This window comes from Pleurodeles waltl, chromosome 3_1 (assembly GCF_031143425.1).
Source record: "Pleurodeles waltl isolate 20211129_DDA chromosome 3_1, aPleWal1.hap1.20221129, whole genome shotgun sequence".
Lineage (NCBI taxonomy): Eukaryota > Metazoa > Chordata > Amphibia > Caudata > Salamandridae > Pleurodeles > Pleurodeles waltl.
Genome location: NC_090440.1, coordinates 833,534,670 through 833,550,678, shown reverse-complemented (window position 1 = coordinate 833,550,678; position 16,009 = coordinate 833,534,670). Strand labels below are relative to the sequence as shown.

Below are 16,009 nucleotides of genomic sequence, written 5' to 3'. Positions count from 1 at the left end.
CCTATGTTGCATTTTTTGCTTTTGAGGCACAAAGGAAAAGGGATTTGCCCAAAATCACGGGATGTTGTGTTGAGCCAAGGCTGTGATCTAAGGCGGTATCTTCCATTCCAAGCAAACAGAGTAATTGTGTTTGTTATGCTGCTTACTGTTAAATAATGTGTACAGAAAGCCACTGGCAGCAACCTCCTGCTCAATTACTCTTTCAAAGCTGTTTTTGTGAGCTGTAAAAGCTCACAAAACAAAAGACTAACATTTTTCATAGAGCAGATTTGATCGCAGCAGCCGTTGGACTCCTCTTTCTGTTGCAGTCACTCTGATACAGATGCCAGTGAACCATGTGTCAACCAAGTGTGCATGGGGTGAAAACTGTAGGAACTACTATGTCATGATATATTATTTAGGGGCGGCTCCTCCAGTCAAATTGACATGCCCACTTACATTTTAACAACTCAGCTGTGTTACACAGCTGAGTTGGAAAAATGGCGCCTGGTCCCTCTGCCTGGGGGAGCATCAAGCCAGCCCACTCAGGCCAATCCCAGCACTGCCCTCATGCCTAGTATAGCATGAGAGCAGCTTCTGGATTGGGAGCCTATGCCCCAGTGACTGCCAGGAAGAGCAGAGCGACGGAGATGGCTGGGATCAGAAGCGGTAGGCAGGTAAAAAAAAATTCAAATTAATTTTACCTCCCTCACACACACCGACAGTTACTCTGTCACCCTTGATTGGTGACATCCAACACTAATATTACATTTAAGACTGATGTATCACAAAACTGCTACTAGAAAATTTCTGAGACACTTAAAAGCCACCCAATTCAAAGCACAGATGTAAATCCCCTTAGTGCAGACTTGGGTGGTGATTCTGACCGCCGGGGCCAGGGTCGGCGGGAGCACCGCCGACATGCCGGCGGTGCCCCGCAGGGCATTCTGACCGCGGCGGTTCGGCCGCGGTCAGATGCGGAAAACCGGCGGTCTCCCGCCGGTTTTCCGCTGCCCATGTGAATCCTCCATGGCGGCGGAGCGCGCTCCGCTGCCATGGGGATTCTGACACCCCCTACCGCCACCCGCCAGGAACAGGATGGCGGTAGGGGGTGCCGCGGGGCCCCTGGGGGCCCCTGCAGTGCCCATGCCAATGGCATGGGCACTGCAGGGGCCCCCGTAAGAGGGCCCCATTTAGTATTTCAGTGTCTGCTATGCAGACACTGAAATACGCGACGCACCTTCCCACTCCGCCGGCTCAATTATGAGCCGGCGTCCTCATGGGAAGGATGATTTGCCCTGGGCTGGCGGGCGGCCTTTTGGCGGTCGCCCGCCAGCCCAGGGCAAATCCCAAAATACCCTCAGCGGTCTTTCGACCGCGGAGCGGTATTTTGGTGGGGGAACTCTGGCGGGCGGCCTCCGCCGCCCGTCAGGGTCAGAATGACCCCCTTGATGCTGTCACGAGGACGTGCATGTTCCCCCTTTTATGTGCATTATACTCTTGGTCTGTGTCTTGAGCCTCGCTTCAGCTGGAAGACAACTAATAGATCACATTACATTAAAAGGAAAGCATTGTTTCTGCAGGACTGCATTTGTCACTTTAAGATTTCTTTTCACTAAAAGTTTGTGAACTCATTTGAACCCTAGTGATTACAAGCTCATCAGCGGGGAAGCAAGGCTGAAATTTTCTTCACTGAACTTTACAGCACTGTGTTTATGGTCTCTGTATTTATGTTCTGAGAAATTTATTTTGCAACCTGAAGGAAACACAGTGGTTTGCTGGAAGCTGGCACTCCAAGTGTGAGCAATAAAAAACATTTCTCCAAACATAAAGAGGAGCCTGGAAACAGAGCATGGCTGGCTGCGTTTGATGAGGTGAGTAGATAGTAGCGGTAATCATGATGGGCTCAGGCTGTAGTCTGCAATTTTAAGGAAGGAAATCCCAGCCTTTCCTTTGATGCACACTCTAATCCTGTGATACTGACTTGAGGTTTAGCAGATGTGCAGTGCATCTTGATTTGCACCACAGAGAAACCCCAACTATTGTTTGATTAACTCCAGGGCTTGCAAATGATGGTCTGGCATTGGCAACAAGCTGTATTGTGATTCCAGTACTGCCAATGCAGCAGTGGTGATTGTGGGTTTAGCATTCCTTCTGCAACTTGCAAGCAATAAGAGAACACTTAAGTCATTCTATAATTGCTTCCAAGTTGCAGATAGAATGCTAAATCTGGTCACCAAATGTTAGCTCCATTCCTGACACCCAGATATTATTTCCTGCCTTGAAGGTGCCCTCCATTCATAATGCATCCACTGTGCAAGTGCAAGCTGGCCAGGGTGCTCAGAAAGTTTTAAAATTGTGGTCTTCCTAGACGTGCATGGTCCAACTTAGAGAGATTACATTTTATTAATATATTAGTGGCATACAAGTTAGCATATGGTGACTAATTAACTTAGATTTAAAGCCTAATTGAAAAAAGACCATGAGTTGTAAAATGTGCTCTTTTGAATTATGATGGACCATGTGGTCACCATTCCTACTGAGCATTACGTTTACCATACATATTAAATGAAGTACTAAAATGAGTAATGTTAGGAATGCTGTTATTAAGATGAAAATTAGAGTTTCATTATTAAATTAACATGAATTAATCAGACTTATATTGATTTAAAGGGATTTTATTAATGCTAGTAACGTATGCAGAAACATAAATGCACATTGAAATTGCTCCAACAGATAAATAATGTTTGCAATTAAATATTTGCTCTGCATATTTGAATTGAACTGTGAGGTGCACAATAGGTTTTATTAATGTATTAATGTGTATTAATGCTTTCTTAGCTTGTCTATGCCTGAAAGATTCAGTTTGCAGCAGTAAATTAAAATTAGTTGCTTATTCTGTTCCCTCTAACCAGAATTGTTTTCCTAGGTTGTTGATGTGATGTTGAATGTCCTATTGTATTAAAGGTGAAAAACCTGTTTGCTATAACAATGTAACATTATTTGTTCTAGCTGTCAAACAAGACAGGAAATGTATGATTCTCATGAGAAATGCTTGGTTCATTTGGTGTACCATGAGAGAGGATTCTAATGTTATGAACAATTACATAATGTAATATTTTGTCAGAACTGTTTGAAATCATTGAAATGACAATGCACTTTTGCTAAGAAAATCCGGAATAGTAACAATCTTGATGGTGCACCAGCAGCCATTGGACACTGAGAGCCTTAATATGACCCTGGCGGTCACCAGAGCACCAGGGTTACGGTCACTTCGACTGTGGCAAAAGTGGACCGCCGGCACTGCTACTTTTTAGCTGCCAGGTGGCCTGGTGGTGCCGGTGGTCCCAATCCACCTGCTGCAAGCAGTCCTGCCCTGGTGATTATGGCCCCACTTTCCGCCCGCATTAACATGGCAGTTTCACTGCCATGTAAATGCTGGCGGTCATAGGGTGCCAGGGGCTCCCCTGGCCAGCCCCATTGGGCAAATCACTGCTTGCTTTGCACTTTGCAGACAGTGATTTGCACGATGGGTGTTGGTGCACCCGACGCACAACAGCATTGCTGCCGGCTCTATTATGAGCTGGCTTCAATGTTGTTATCCATTTCTCAGCTGGGTCCGCGGGCAGAAACTGTGCTTCCACCTGCTGGTCCAGCTAGAAACACATAATAGGGCCAGCGGGAATGCAACTGCATTGGCCGTCTCTAGATCTGCAAGAGTTTGGTGGGCGGCCATTTCTGCCCGCCAAACTCCTAATGAGGGCCTGAATCTGATGCCTGAAGTGAGCACACCTGAAGAATCAATGAATAGATTGAGCATACTTCTAATTAGTGAGGATCTTTAAAATTGGGAGAGAGTCCACTCCTGTCTCGAGGCAGTCCAGAACTTTGTGAAGTTTGTTGCTGTCACCCTCTGTTTTCTTCAAGTCCCCTGATGAGTTTTCATCTAGTCTTAATTACCCCATCTGTTATGCGGGTTCAATTGGTATAATTCATTGATTTGTAATTGAATGAATCTGACTACTACACTTTTGCTAAGTCCAAAGATCTAGTCGACCTCTATAGGTGACAATAGTGATGGTGTCTCACCAGTGCATTTGTGGCTTCTGAACCTGAGGTGAGGAGAAACATAACGTGCCAACACACCTCATGTACACCACAACTGTGACAACACTGGGGCAATGATAATAACTATGCAGTGAAATGCAATTCTCCCACTTAAATGAGCAGCAGATGTGCAACTTCAATTCTGGGCCTGAAGATGCTGATGGAAGTTGCAGCACTTACCTTCAGCATCCTCAGGCCACAATGGAAGTGCACTGGGTTTGCATCAGATCAAGGTATACAGATCTGGTGTGCCATAATTAAACGCTGCTGTTGTTCTGGAACCATTTTCAGAGTGAGGGTGCTGCCATCAATGTTGCATAACAAATCATAGGGATTGTGAAAAATCCAAAGGTACCTCAAAGCACAAGTGTCATAAATGAGCAACATCTGTTCATCAGGAACACAGTAAGGGTGTACTATGTAACTGGGGGTGGTGGATTTTGGGGCACATTATCACAAATATATTACTAAAGGATGGTGTAGTAGCGCAATGTCATTCACAGACAGCACATTTCCATTGCCTACATTTTCAAAATCATGCAGTTCTACTGATAATGTTATCAAGCAAATGATTTGCCCAGCCTTTTTAAAAAAAATAACTCCCACAAACCTGTCTTAGCTAGCCAGTCTTGCTCTCTTCGCTCCTGACATAACACTCATCCACAACCTTTCCACTTTTCCACATTTAAATGTAACCAGCCATCACTGACCTTCAAGCCTACCTGTGTAGCCTACCAAAAGAATCATTTTTGACAGAAAGGAACTCTGCTTTTAAATATTAAGTAAGTTATTACTAAGTAAGCCCCATAGCCCACAAGCTAGTATGTCTAGTAATAAAAAGTGGAACATGTAAGAATGTCAGCTGGTGTTTTCCAACACTGACTACCCCCAAAGCTATTTTCTCTGTTTAGGGCTGTAGTTGTTGCTATGAGGATAAACTAAAGTACAATTACAATACTATTTTTCTAATTTTTGTTTGGAATAAGTTAAATAGTCTGTATAGTGACGATTTTAATATTTGGTAAAAATCCAATTCAGTTCTGAAGTTGGACTTTAGATAAAAAACACAGAAAAAGTAGTTTTTAGAAAGTTAGACTTCTCCTGGCTGAAGCTTCTCCTGGCTAATTATCATTAGCCTATCTGTAACCGTCCTCCCAGAAGTACTTTCCACTTGATGAGGAATTAAATCTGCCTCCAGAGTTGAAACAAAAGTTTGGGACTTTAGGCAGAAAGATCTAGATGTGAGCTATGTGCCTCATTATTTCTGAGGAAAGGCAGTGGGGTATCAGGAACTTTCTGAACTTGAAAGGGTCTAGGGTGAATTGCCAACACATATTTAAGTGTAAAATGAGGACTGGGAAAGAGTGGTTCTTTGAACACTGTGCAAACTGTAGCCAGCCTGGGGACTGCATTTCCCTATAAACATCCCTGGGTGGGCCTCCTTAAGGGGCAGAAAGGTTCTGACTTGTTGGGGTTTCCTCTGAATGGTGCACTGTTGGGTAGTTTGCAGTAAGGCAAACAGGATGTGCTGCAAAATGGCAAAGGTTTGCCCTTGAGGCCATTTTTCCTGTTGGTTAGGAAGTAGCCACTCTCACACACTGGCTAGTGAATTGTACAAAAATAGCACTGTACACCCAGCTCTTCAGAAAAGCATCTGGACCTGGGGATGAACAGAAGGGTATTGGACCTGGTGGCTATGACTTGTGTAGAACCCTGAAGGGTTTTACCTGAGCTGTAGATTCCAAGGTTTATTTGGCTGACCTCCTCTGACTAGTTACAACTGGACTCTGATTCAATCCGGCTAGAGTGAGGTCTGGACCCTAAGTGCTGTCTTGGAGGTACTGGGAGCTTTTGGGACTTAGAAATTATTCAACCTCAGAGAGCAAGAAAATCAGGGTTGGTCCCAAGTTCCAAAAAGAGACCAAGGGGGTCATTACAACCCTGGCGGTCATGGACCGCCAGGGCCGTGGACCGCGGATGCACCGCCAACAGGCTGGCGGTGCATCCAGGCCTATTCTGACCGCGGCGGTAAAGCCGCGGTCAGAAAAGGGAAACCGGTGGTTTCCCGCCGGTTTTCCCCTGGCCTGAGGAATCCTCCATGGCGGCGCTGCAGGCAGCGCCGCCATGGGGATTCCGACTCCCTTACCGCCAGCCTGGTTCTGGCGGTTTTGACCGCCAGAACCTGGTTGGCGGTAACGGGTGTCATGGGGCCCCTGGGGTCCCCTGCAGTGCCCATGCCAATGGCATGGGCACTGCAGGGGCCCCCTAACAGGGCCCCACCAAGATTTTCAGTGTCTGCATAGCAGACACTGAAAATCGCGACGGGTGCAACTGCACCCGTCGCACCCTTTCCACTCCGCCGGCTCCATTCGGAGACAGCATCCTCGTGGAAGGGGGTTTCCCGCTGGGCTGGCGGGCGGCCTTCTGGCGGTCGCCCGCCAGCCCAGCGGGAAACTCAGAATTACCGCGGCGGTCTTTTGACCGCGCAGCGGTATTCTGACGGCGGTACTTTGGCGGGCGGCCTCCGCCGCCCGCCAAAGTCGTAATGACCCCCCAAGTCTCAACATAAAATTCTTGACCATGCAAAGATGCAAAATGAGACTAACAGATGAGAGGTATACTCATTTTCCTGCTTGGATCACCTCCCTCCAAAATAATTAATTTCAGAGAGACTCCTTCCATAATGGATCCGATTTTGAGAGGACTTCACTGGATGCAGTCTTCAACCTTGCCATACTGAAAGATTTTTCTCTCCATAAAAAAAGATTAAGGGCCTGATTTAGATTTTAGCAGATGGGGTTACTCCTCCAAAAACATGATGGAGATCCCATCCGCAGTATTATGATCCCATTATATCATGTGGGAATCATAATACAGCGGATGGAGTACCTGTCACGTTTCTGAAGGAGTAACGCATCCGCCAAACTCTAAATGAGCTCCTAAGTCATGAAGTAAAAACTTTGGGGGAAACCACTTGGAGTATCTGACCTCTGCTCTATTGCAGTCTGCCTGATTTTGCACCTAGGTCCTGTTCAAAAGAGGAGAGTGACTTCTGATTTGGCCTCACTTTTCTTGGTGCTTTTTGCGCTCTTGCTTTACAAATTCATATCTCTGGTATTTCATATTGCATTTCAATCATTCTGGTGTCATTTCTCTTATTAAATTCATCTCAAATTCTTTACATTTGTTGTGGGATTCTTATTGTGTTGTGTTTTGACTTTTTAATTACTTTGGTACTGCTAAACAGTTTTCACACTTCTTCTAAGCAAAACCTGTCCACTTTCTGTCATACCAAAGGTTGAGCCATTGTCAAAAAGAGTGAAACCATGTGTTAAACTAACAGGATTTTGGGCCTACTAGTGAAAGACTCACATGTCCCCCAAATAATGCACCACTTTCTTTCCGGTATCAACTGTTAGATGGTAGTATGATATATAACTTTCTATGGTGCGGTGTACAATGAAGTGTGCAGAATGCAAGGTATTTAAAAAGAGTGGCAATCGGAACTATTAAAATGATAACCTGTACAACAAATATTACACAAACAAATATATGTGTATGAAATATATTAAAACACAATTATTTTTAAGCTGTCCAAACATACATTGAGTGTTTTAAGGCAAAGAGAAGAAAGACTAGTGTTGCAATGTTGGTTGCTAAGGGCACATTTACACTTTCTCAGAACAATTGATTAAAACATATCACCAAATTATTCACAAACTTGGTGATACATCATTCATATTTACATTAATGCATTTAATAAACAGGCGTGGTTGGTTATAAACCATTTACAAACATATTCTCCATAGATAACTGAATTATTTACAACACAAAGTAAGTTATGCAGCACGTTCGATGTTTAAATGCAAATAATACGATACATTCTGTTACACAATTGTCTTGCTATTAGGACATTCTAACATGCATTGGTGCTGCTACATAAAAGATGATAGTGATTTAGGTAGTGCACTTGTTCCACTAAATACAGCTATGCAAGTTCAGCAGAGAATACTGCTGAACATTATTCACCAACAGTTGATTATTTTTAATGGCACAGAAACGAAGAGATACCTTTTTACAAATGCTGCACTACCTACATACTAAAGTGAACAGTATCTTTAAATCTTTAAAAAATATACAAAGGTGCATCATCACGCAAACCAAAACGTGAGCAGTTATTAAAATAATATTTTTATTCTGAGTACTGCAAGATTATTTTAAACGTATTCTGCAACTCACTGTCAGGTTTACTCAATATTCACTTGAGATGTGGAAGCATTCCTTTCCGGCACATATTTTGGCCAATATTCTATCATCATTTCTACCCCCTTTCAAATATATTAAATCAGTAAAGCCTCTGATAGCTGATATGAATTTAGGCTCATTTCCAAGCAGCCCATCAATGATATTAACACACCAGTTAGAAATGAGATCTCGTTAGCGTTTGAGTTCAGTTACTGTCAACAAGTCAAAGAGGCCAGACAACTTTTGTGTAACTTTGGTCCAGAGTTGAACTGTATTCCAGATCCATCAATTTTTTAAACCTGCTGATTTTTTAGTAGAAGATGTTTCATGTGTTAACTTCGACAAATCCATGCTTGCGCAGAATATACTTTGCTATACAAACTCTTAATTGCAGTGCCACTGGGTTTGGCATAGCTCATGCTTACTCACTCTCAATCATGTTGACTACATCCCAAAGATAATAGTAGTGAGGTTGGGGGGACAATAATGTTTAAAGTGAAAGTGTCTTTAGATTATGGCAATATTCGACTTTTTTGCTTCCTGTAGAAACTAAAAATCAGGCTTTTTTAAATAAAAAATTAAATAAATAACATTTTTGTCTCTCATAGTTTTGGGCATACTCACTTCATTAAGCTTAGACTTTCTGGTTTTCAGTGTTTATTTTTGGTGGATTTCCGTAGTGTGTTCTTATTGTCTTTCAAACCTATTTCAATCAGTGCTTAACAGTGTATTTGCAGCTGCCTGTTCCCCCCCAAACTAGACACAAAATGTGTGTCTCCCAGCCCTTGTTTACAAATACTTGTTGTTTGCAGTGATTATTACAAAGCACATATGTCACTTAAAGGAGCAATAATGTAAGGTATGGAGTATCGCCCCATTGGCAGTGTGTACACTGGAGTTATGTTAGACTGTTTTAGGCATAGAAAATCTGTCCTTTGCACTCTGACTCACACTCAGATCATGTTATCCTCTCTCACATCGTATTTTCTATCACACTCACGCTATTAGGACTCTGTCTGGCTATTTTTGGATTAAAAATAGGAGTGCTATACTCAAAGGTTTTAATAAACAAATTCCTTTAGCACGCTCGTTATTGCTTTTTTGCTCTCTTTGCCAGACAATAGTTAGAAAGTGCTGCTGTTTTGTGGACATTCATAGCTGCCAAGTTTCTCTATAGCAAACGACTCCCTTTAAGTCAGTCCTGACATGTTAACAGACATCACATTGTATTCTAGGTCTTGAAGTTTTGCTGTTGACATTGTACCTACGGGCTGGAAAACCTAAACCCTACACCTTTAATCCACACACATAAAACCGGAAGAAACTGCTAACGCGTCCCTTTATGATAATTTATTACACATCAGGACTCGTTTTAGGCCAATGAATCTTTTGACCCAGTTGAGAGACACCTTAGGACGAGATAGCTAATCAATATGTCAATCAATACGTCAATAATGTTGTCAATATTTATCATAACAACATATTTCAAAGTCATTAATCAATTCAAAACTCTACCATGACCTTGCAGCCATGAATAACCACACCAGTTTAGTAGAATTTTATGGGTTTTATTCCCTATTCAATACAAATCTAAGAGCAGATGTGTTAATATCAAAACCAAGAAACATAATAGCATAGTTACGATATGGTAACTTTGGTAAGATTTCATTAAGGCGAGAATCACAAACATCAGAACATAACACGGCGTAAACATAGAAAAATGTAGCAGAGTGTCAATAACGCGTTAATTCAACAAAGCATAGATTTGGTTGTTTGTCTATTTGCATCAGTTTAGTGAACACCTGTCCTAACCACTGATTAGCATTAGCATGTTGGGCTTCATGCAAAACAATTTAGAACACCAATTTGGAAAAACATCTAACTATGGTCTCTGTCAAAAGTAAGCAGTTGGTACCTAGAAAGGAAAGCAAACAGACAAATCACAATTGCATTGTCATAATTACCCTCCAAAGTTTAGGTCAGCGCACAGGTTCAGTCTTCGTCTTCAGGACATCAGTCAATTCGCCATCAGTCAGAACTCAGCTCCGGGGCAAAAGGGCACTTCCCTCATAATGGACAAATCTAAGGGCGAGGATGGTTTAAAGTAAACCAACAAGTCACCAAACAGAGTGACAGAGTTTCTGGATAAAATCAATAGCATTCCCTAACCCACCTCCTAAATGGCTCCCTGTGTCATGGGTTTTTATCCCTTTTTCGTTGTACACTCCCCTAAAATTCTATTGGACATTTGTTATACCCCACTATCTTTAACCTATCAGAAAAAACATTAGGTCACCTAACTTTCACCCCATATTATTTTACAAGTCTTTGATTGATCTCCATAATTGACGTCTTCAGAGGTGGCACGTCCGGTATGATTTCATCTTTCTGTAATTCTTTGCACATCTTTTGGTCAGCAGCTCCATTGTCTTCACCGGTTTTGAATGACCTTGTACATTACATTAATCTACACAGTTTCATTTTATTTTAACATTATTCTGCAAGCAAGGAAAAGCTATGGGGACGGATCTATCATGGTTACATTCGTCTTCTAGTTTGAAGAAAAAGAACATACAGGGTCATGTCCTTTTGTGAGTCAGCACACTGCAAAATAGAAAAATACATTTAATATGAGAGCCAAGCAGCTAAGCTTCGGCTCATGCTAACTTAAGGCCTATGAGGATTTCAGCACAGATTCAATGACATAATTATTAATGATTAGTATAAACTTATTTAAACATAATATAAACTTTTGGTCATCATTGTTAGTCTACGTATACATTGACAGCCACTCTCCGTGGTCAAATTTCAGGTGCACATTTAAGCAAAAATACTATTTCAGTTTCTAGGCGGCATTATCACACATTAATTTATAAACATTTCATGTTAATATAGATTATATAAGCTACGCTCTCTCAAAACAAAAGGAAGAAGCTAAAATATTTAAGTGGCGCCACTAAACAACAAAGTTCAAGCACAATAACTTTGATCATACTTTCTTGCTGCTACCTTGTATAACAGAGTTACATTGTATAGGCTCCTTCAGGACTAAAAAAAATAAAAAAACAATGCTCTCTTTCACTTTTCTTCCATTGAATGGCATTTTAGTTTGTAGTTGTTCAGGTGTTTATCACTGTTTATATGTTTGCACTGATGAGGGCTGTTTCCCTATCCATGAGGTTTTATCAGTTACTATAGGTTTAACCGTAAAGCCTAATTGCAGAGACAATATATGCCCTCCATATTTGCAAAAGAAATGTGTGTTACTTACTGCCCAGTGCGGTTGACATTGTTATTTCCTTGTTCATTTTATGAAGCAATGTCCAAAAATGGGCTAAAATATGTAAAGCTGTAATATTATCTATTCATGAATGTAAATCACAACTAAATGTGGGAATCCTGGTAGAGGAATGGGAGCACATGTCTTGCTTTTCACTAAGGTCATTAGAAGCACCAAAGTGATGGATACTGTCACTTAGGGAGTTGATCACAACTTAAAACAATTATTTTCGTAAGGCTTTTTGGATATCATTATGACAGTGCCAAGACAAGTGTACTGTCTGGGACACTGCTCAGCAATTTAGTGATATAACCGTTTTTGTATTGTTTGTGGGTGCTGAAGAAGTGTGAGAGTACCAGCACTGACATGAACCTTTCCCAAAATTAAAATTAGCATTTAACCCTTGTCTTGATGAATGCAATACTCTTGAACTTCCAGGCTATATTGGAAAGGTCACAGCATCCCTTTGCATGCTATTAAAAACATCAAGCATTATATGTATACTTGCTAACCTAGTACTTTCATCTTGCAGAAGAAATCAGTGAAAGTGACGATGAAGACAACCTTTCTTCTGTAATGCACCAGCGAGCGAAGATGCCTTGGCAAGCCTGTGGAAAATACCTCAGTTCTGCAGGGATTCTCCTCTTACCTTTACTGGTTCTATCTCAGCTCTTGAAACATTCTGTTATGGTTGCTATTGACTACTGGCTGGCCAAATGGACATCTGATGCTATTTCTGTCAAAGATGAAGCACAACGAAGCAACTGTTCTCTGAGTCAGGTACATTTCTAAAATGCTTGGCAAATATGCCACATTTGTTGCAGTTTGTATATTTGAGCAACTATAAATGTTTAACACCCTAAAATCGTAAATGTTTTAGGGCAACAGCCAATTGGTCTCATTTCAGACAATGTCAATAAATGGATTTTGAAATAAAAAAAAAATATACATTTATTTACATTAGCAGCAACACAGTATTGTAAATGGGTATACATATCAATATTTTCAGTTCCAGTGTGTATTCCCCTAGGATTACTGATTAAATACTTTGAATAGAGAAAGTAGAATAAAATGTAAAAATTGGGTTACTGGTCGCAAGGGGTGAAACCAATTGGATGAAGTCACAAGGAACCCCAAATTAACCTGTGCTTATTCCTCTGTGAGCTTGGCACAAAAGTAGGCAAGCTTAACTTAGGGGATATGTATAAAGTATTTATGTAGCTCTTTAAACAGTAATAAAGTGAAAACACAACACAAGAAAAAGCCCACACCAATTTAGAAAAATAGAGTAAAATCTAATAAACTATTTGACCCAAACAACAAAATTCGAATTAGTGGGACCGGAGTTATGCAGGTGTAAACGTTTAGGTAGAATTAGTGCTTAAAAGCACAAAGCACCAACTGTGGTTATCTGGTCGCACCAGACCAGGACAAAGTCAAAAGTTCAGTCCGATCGTGATGGTGCACAGGCCGTTTACAAGGACCAAGTTAGGCCTGCTAAACAATATACTTGTAATCCTGGCTGCAGAGCATTGAGTGATCCTGCATCCAGGATGAGCAGCACAGTGGCAAATCCAATGGGCTATGGGCTGCAATGCCAAGTCCTACATCAAGGATGCATTGTGCCGCAGCGATTCTGGGGAGCTGCAGAGCTGCAATACGAGGCCCTGCACTGCTCCACTGCTTCTTGCAGTGGAGGTTATGAGGAGTTGCAGGGCTGAGATGCAAGGTCCTGCTTTGAGGAGGCATAAAGCGGGAGTGGTTTCTAAGAGCTGTGGGTCCTGTGTTAGGAATGCATTGCACTGTGAGCCATCATTCTGGGTCGGTTCTGCTTGGATCACAGCTGGGTCAGGCAATGCACATGTAGGGCCACTTTCAAGGGTTCAGGATTGAATAGTGCCACTTGGGGAGCAGTCCCATTGCAGACAGAATCCAGGTGCTGGGCCCAAGGTGGTTAGAGACTTTTCAGTCACCTTGCCTCTGATCAGGAAGCCAGCCAACTAGCTCTTGGAGTCACTCTGGTGGTTGTCGGCTCACAAAGTTCCAGTCCTTTTCACTCAGGCAGCAGGACAGCAGAGTAGCAGGGCAGCAGAGTAGCAGTCTGTATTGAAGCAGAGAAGCACATCAATACTTCTGATTCTTCCACAGAGAAGTTCTGAAGAGTTGGGCCTGAGTGTCCGATATTTATACCTGGAGCCAGATTTGAAGTAGGAGAAGATTCTGGAGGTCTCGAACCCCAGAAGTGTTTGTAAATTCCTGCCTCCCTGTTCTCACCCTAGCTTCTCTGGGGTCAGAAAAGGCTACTGTCAACCCCTTTGTGAGTGTGTTCAGGCAGAGCCTTTATGATGTGTAAATGTGGTAGGTGGCAGCTCCACCCCCTTATCATAGTCAGAGATATGTCACCCTGCCAACACCTATTTCCCCTTTGTCTCACTGTCTGGGAGCAATACACAAATATCAACTGCAAGTTACACCTAGTCATGTGACCAAAGAAGCAGGCTGTGGGCTTCCCATGACTAGGACATGAAAATGCCAGCTTTCTAAAAGTAAAAAGAACAGATGATGAATGGAATGCTGAACAATGCAAATATTCACCCCAGTCACAAAGATCTGGGTTTAATCCATCATTTCTTTTGCATACCACGCCAACCCAGTTTGGACCCAGCCATATGCAAATTAGTCTTGACCTTGTTCACCATGGAAGGAGTCTAGCCCGAAATGGCAGACCAGGTCCTCCCTGGACTGGAAACAAGCATCCTGGGACAGGTTTCCAAGTGTCACCCCTCATCAGCCAGGCTATCTTGAATCCAGTGGTGCAGTGAGCACAGGACCCACATCTGGGCATACCCTTCCTACTTAGGGTGACAAAGGCAAAATGAACAGATGATGGACAGACTGCTGGACAATGCAACAGATATTGTTGTCATGGCGTTTATCAAGCATGTCGTCTGTAACACATCAAAGTGTTCAGAGGAATCATCAGGTGTTTTCTCTAACACAGCATCTTACAGGAATCATCGTGGGTGGGCCGACTCAGCAAGAAACCTACTGAGTGCTGTTTTTCATTGGTACTTTCAAACTATTTAGAAAGATGAAGCAGAGAGAAGGGTATTTGCTCATTGTGCTTATTTTCAGGAACAAAAGGAAGGGAAGTAATTTAAAAAAATTACAGGTGCTGTGACATAAATATTAATTTATTTTTTTGTGTGTGTATTTTTGTTGTTTTTCTCTTTTTCTGTTTTACTCTTTACAGCATGATACCAGATAGACAATATTGGACTCATGTATACATTGTTAGCCGAACTGTCAATTTTTATTGATGTTATAACCTAGTACATAAACATAACATAAACAAATTCACCATGGACGTTTCAGCAATAACACCTCCTCCTTTTTAGCCAAACCAGGTAGTCCATCTGTAGAACGGGAAGAGTGGGTGAATATTTTCGATAACAATTTAGAAGCTTTAAAAGGTCAGGGATTTAGCATCAAATGGGAAAAAAAAACATATTACTGAGCTCATTAGGAAAGGAAGGGCAGCATGTGTTTAAATATTTACCAGTGGCAGTAGGTGAGGGAGGACAACAAATCAAAGACACATATATTGAAGATGAGAATAGATTGGAAATAACATTTGCTAAAAGCACAAATGTAGTTAAGAGACGTTGCAAGTTTTACACACAACCACAAAGGGAAGGTGAATCTGTAAGAGAGTTATCTATCAAATGCAAATTTGGAGCTATGACAGAGGAGGTGATTAGAGATCAATTCATAGCACAGTGCAGGAAAATACGAGAAAGAATGTGGGCGACAACAGATCCCTCTTTAAAAGATGCCATGGAAATAGCAAAAGTGATAGAGGAATCGGAGTATTGTATGCGAGAAATGGGGAGAAAGGAGGTGAAAGGATAAGGTGACGTTTCATACATAGATGGAGAGGTTGCTTCACAGGGTCAACAACTAAAGGGGGAAGTAAAAATACGAAACAATAACTATAGTAAAACATTAAATAAAATATCCAGTAGTTGTGGAAGTAGTTACCATACTTCAGATGCAAAAAATGATTGTGCCATAGGAAAAGAATGTAGGAAGTGCAGACGGAATGGACATTTCACCAGAATGTGCAAATACAAGGACACAAAGACATGGAAAGTAGTGATGTTAATGGATGACACTAGAGATACTTTCAGTTAAGTAGACCCAAAGCACAAGTTCCCATCAGGGATAAGACAGTGAAGGTGATTGTTGGCTGGGCTCACTATATACTATTATTACAGAAAAATTGTTAATTGAATGGCTTGCTGTTCGGTCGCTACCCAAAGACATAAACCCAAGTTAAAAACAAATTGACATTATTGGATACATGGACATGGTGACAGATATCTTTTTAAAAGACAG

The 16,009-nt window shown here is 41.8% G+C and overlaps 1 protein-coding gene across 3 annotated transcripts in view; it reads left to right on the top strand.

Annotated features, from left to right (window-relative positions):
• The window catches only part of ABCC8 (ATP binding cassette subfamily C member 8), an 848,693-nt gene that overhangs the window by 633,378 nt on the left and 199,306 nt on the right, over window positions 1-16,009 (top strand). For all 3 annotated transcript variants that reach the window (XM_069223742.1, XM_069223743.1, XM_069223745.1), the window contains one exon: window positions 12,144-12,391. In XM_069223742.1, coding sequence (XP_069079843.1) covers window positions 12,144-12,391 — 248 coding nt within the window. The remainder of the gene's footprint in view (window positions 1-12,143; window positions 12,392-16,009) is intronic.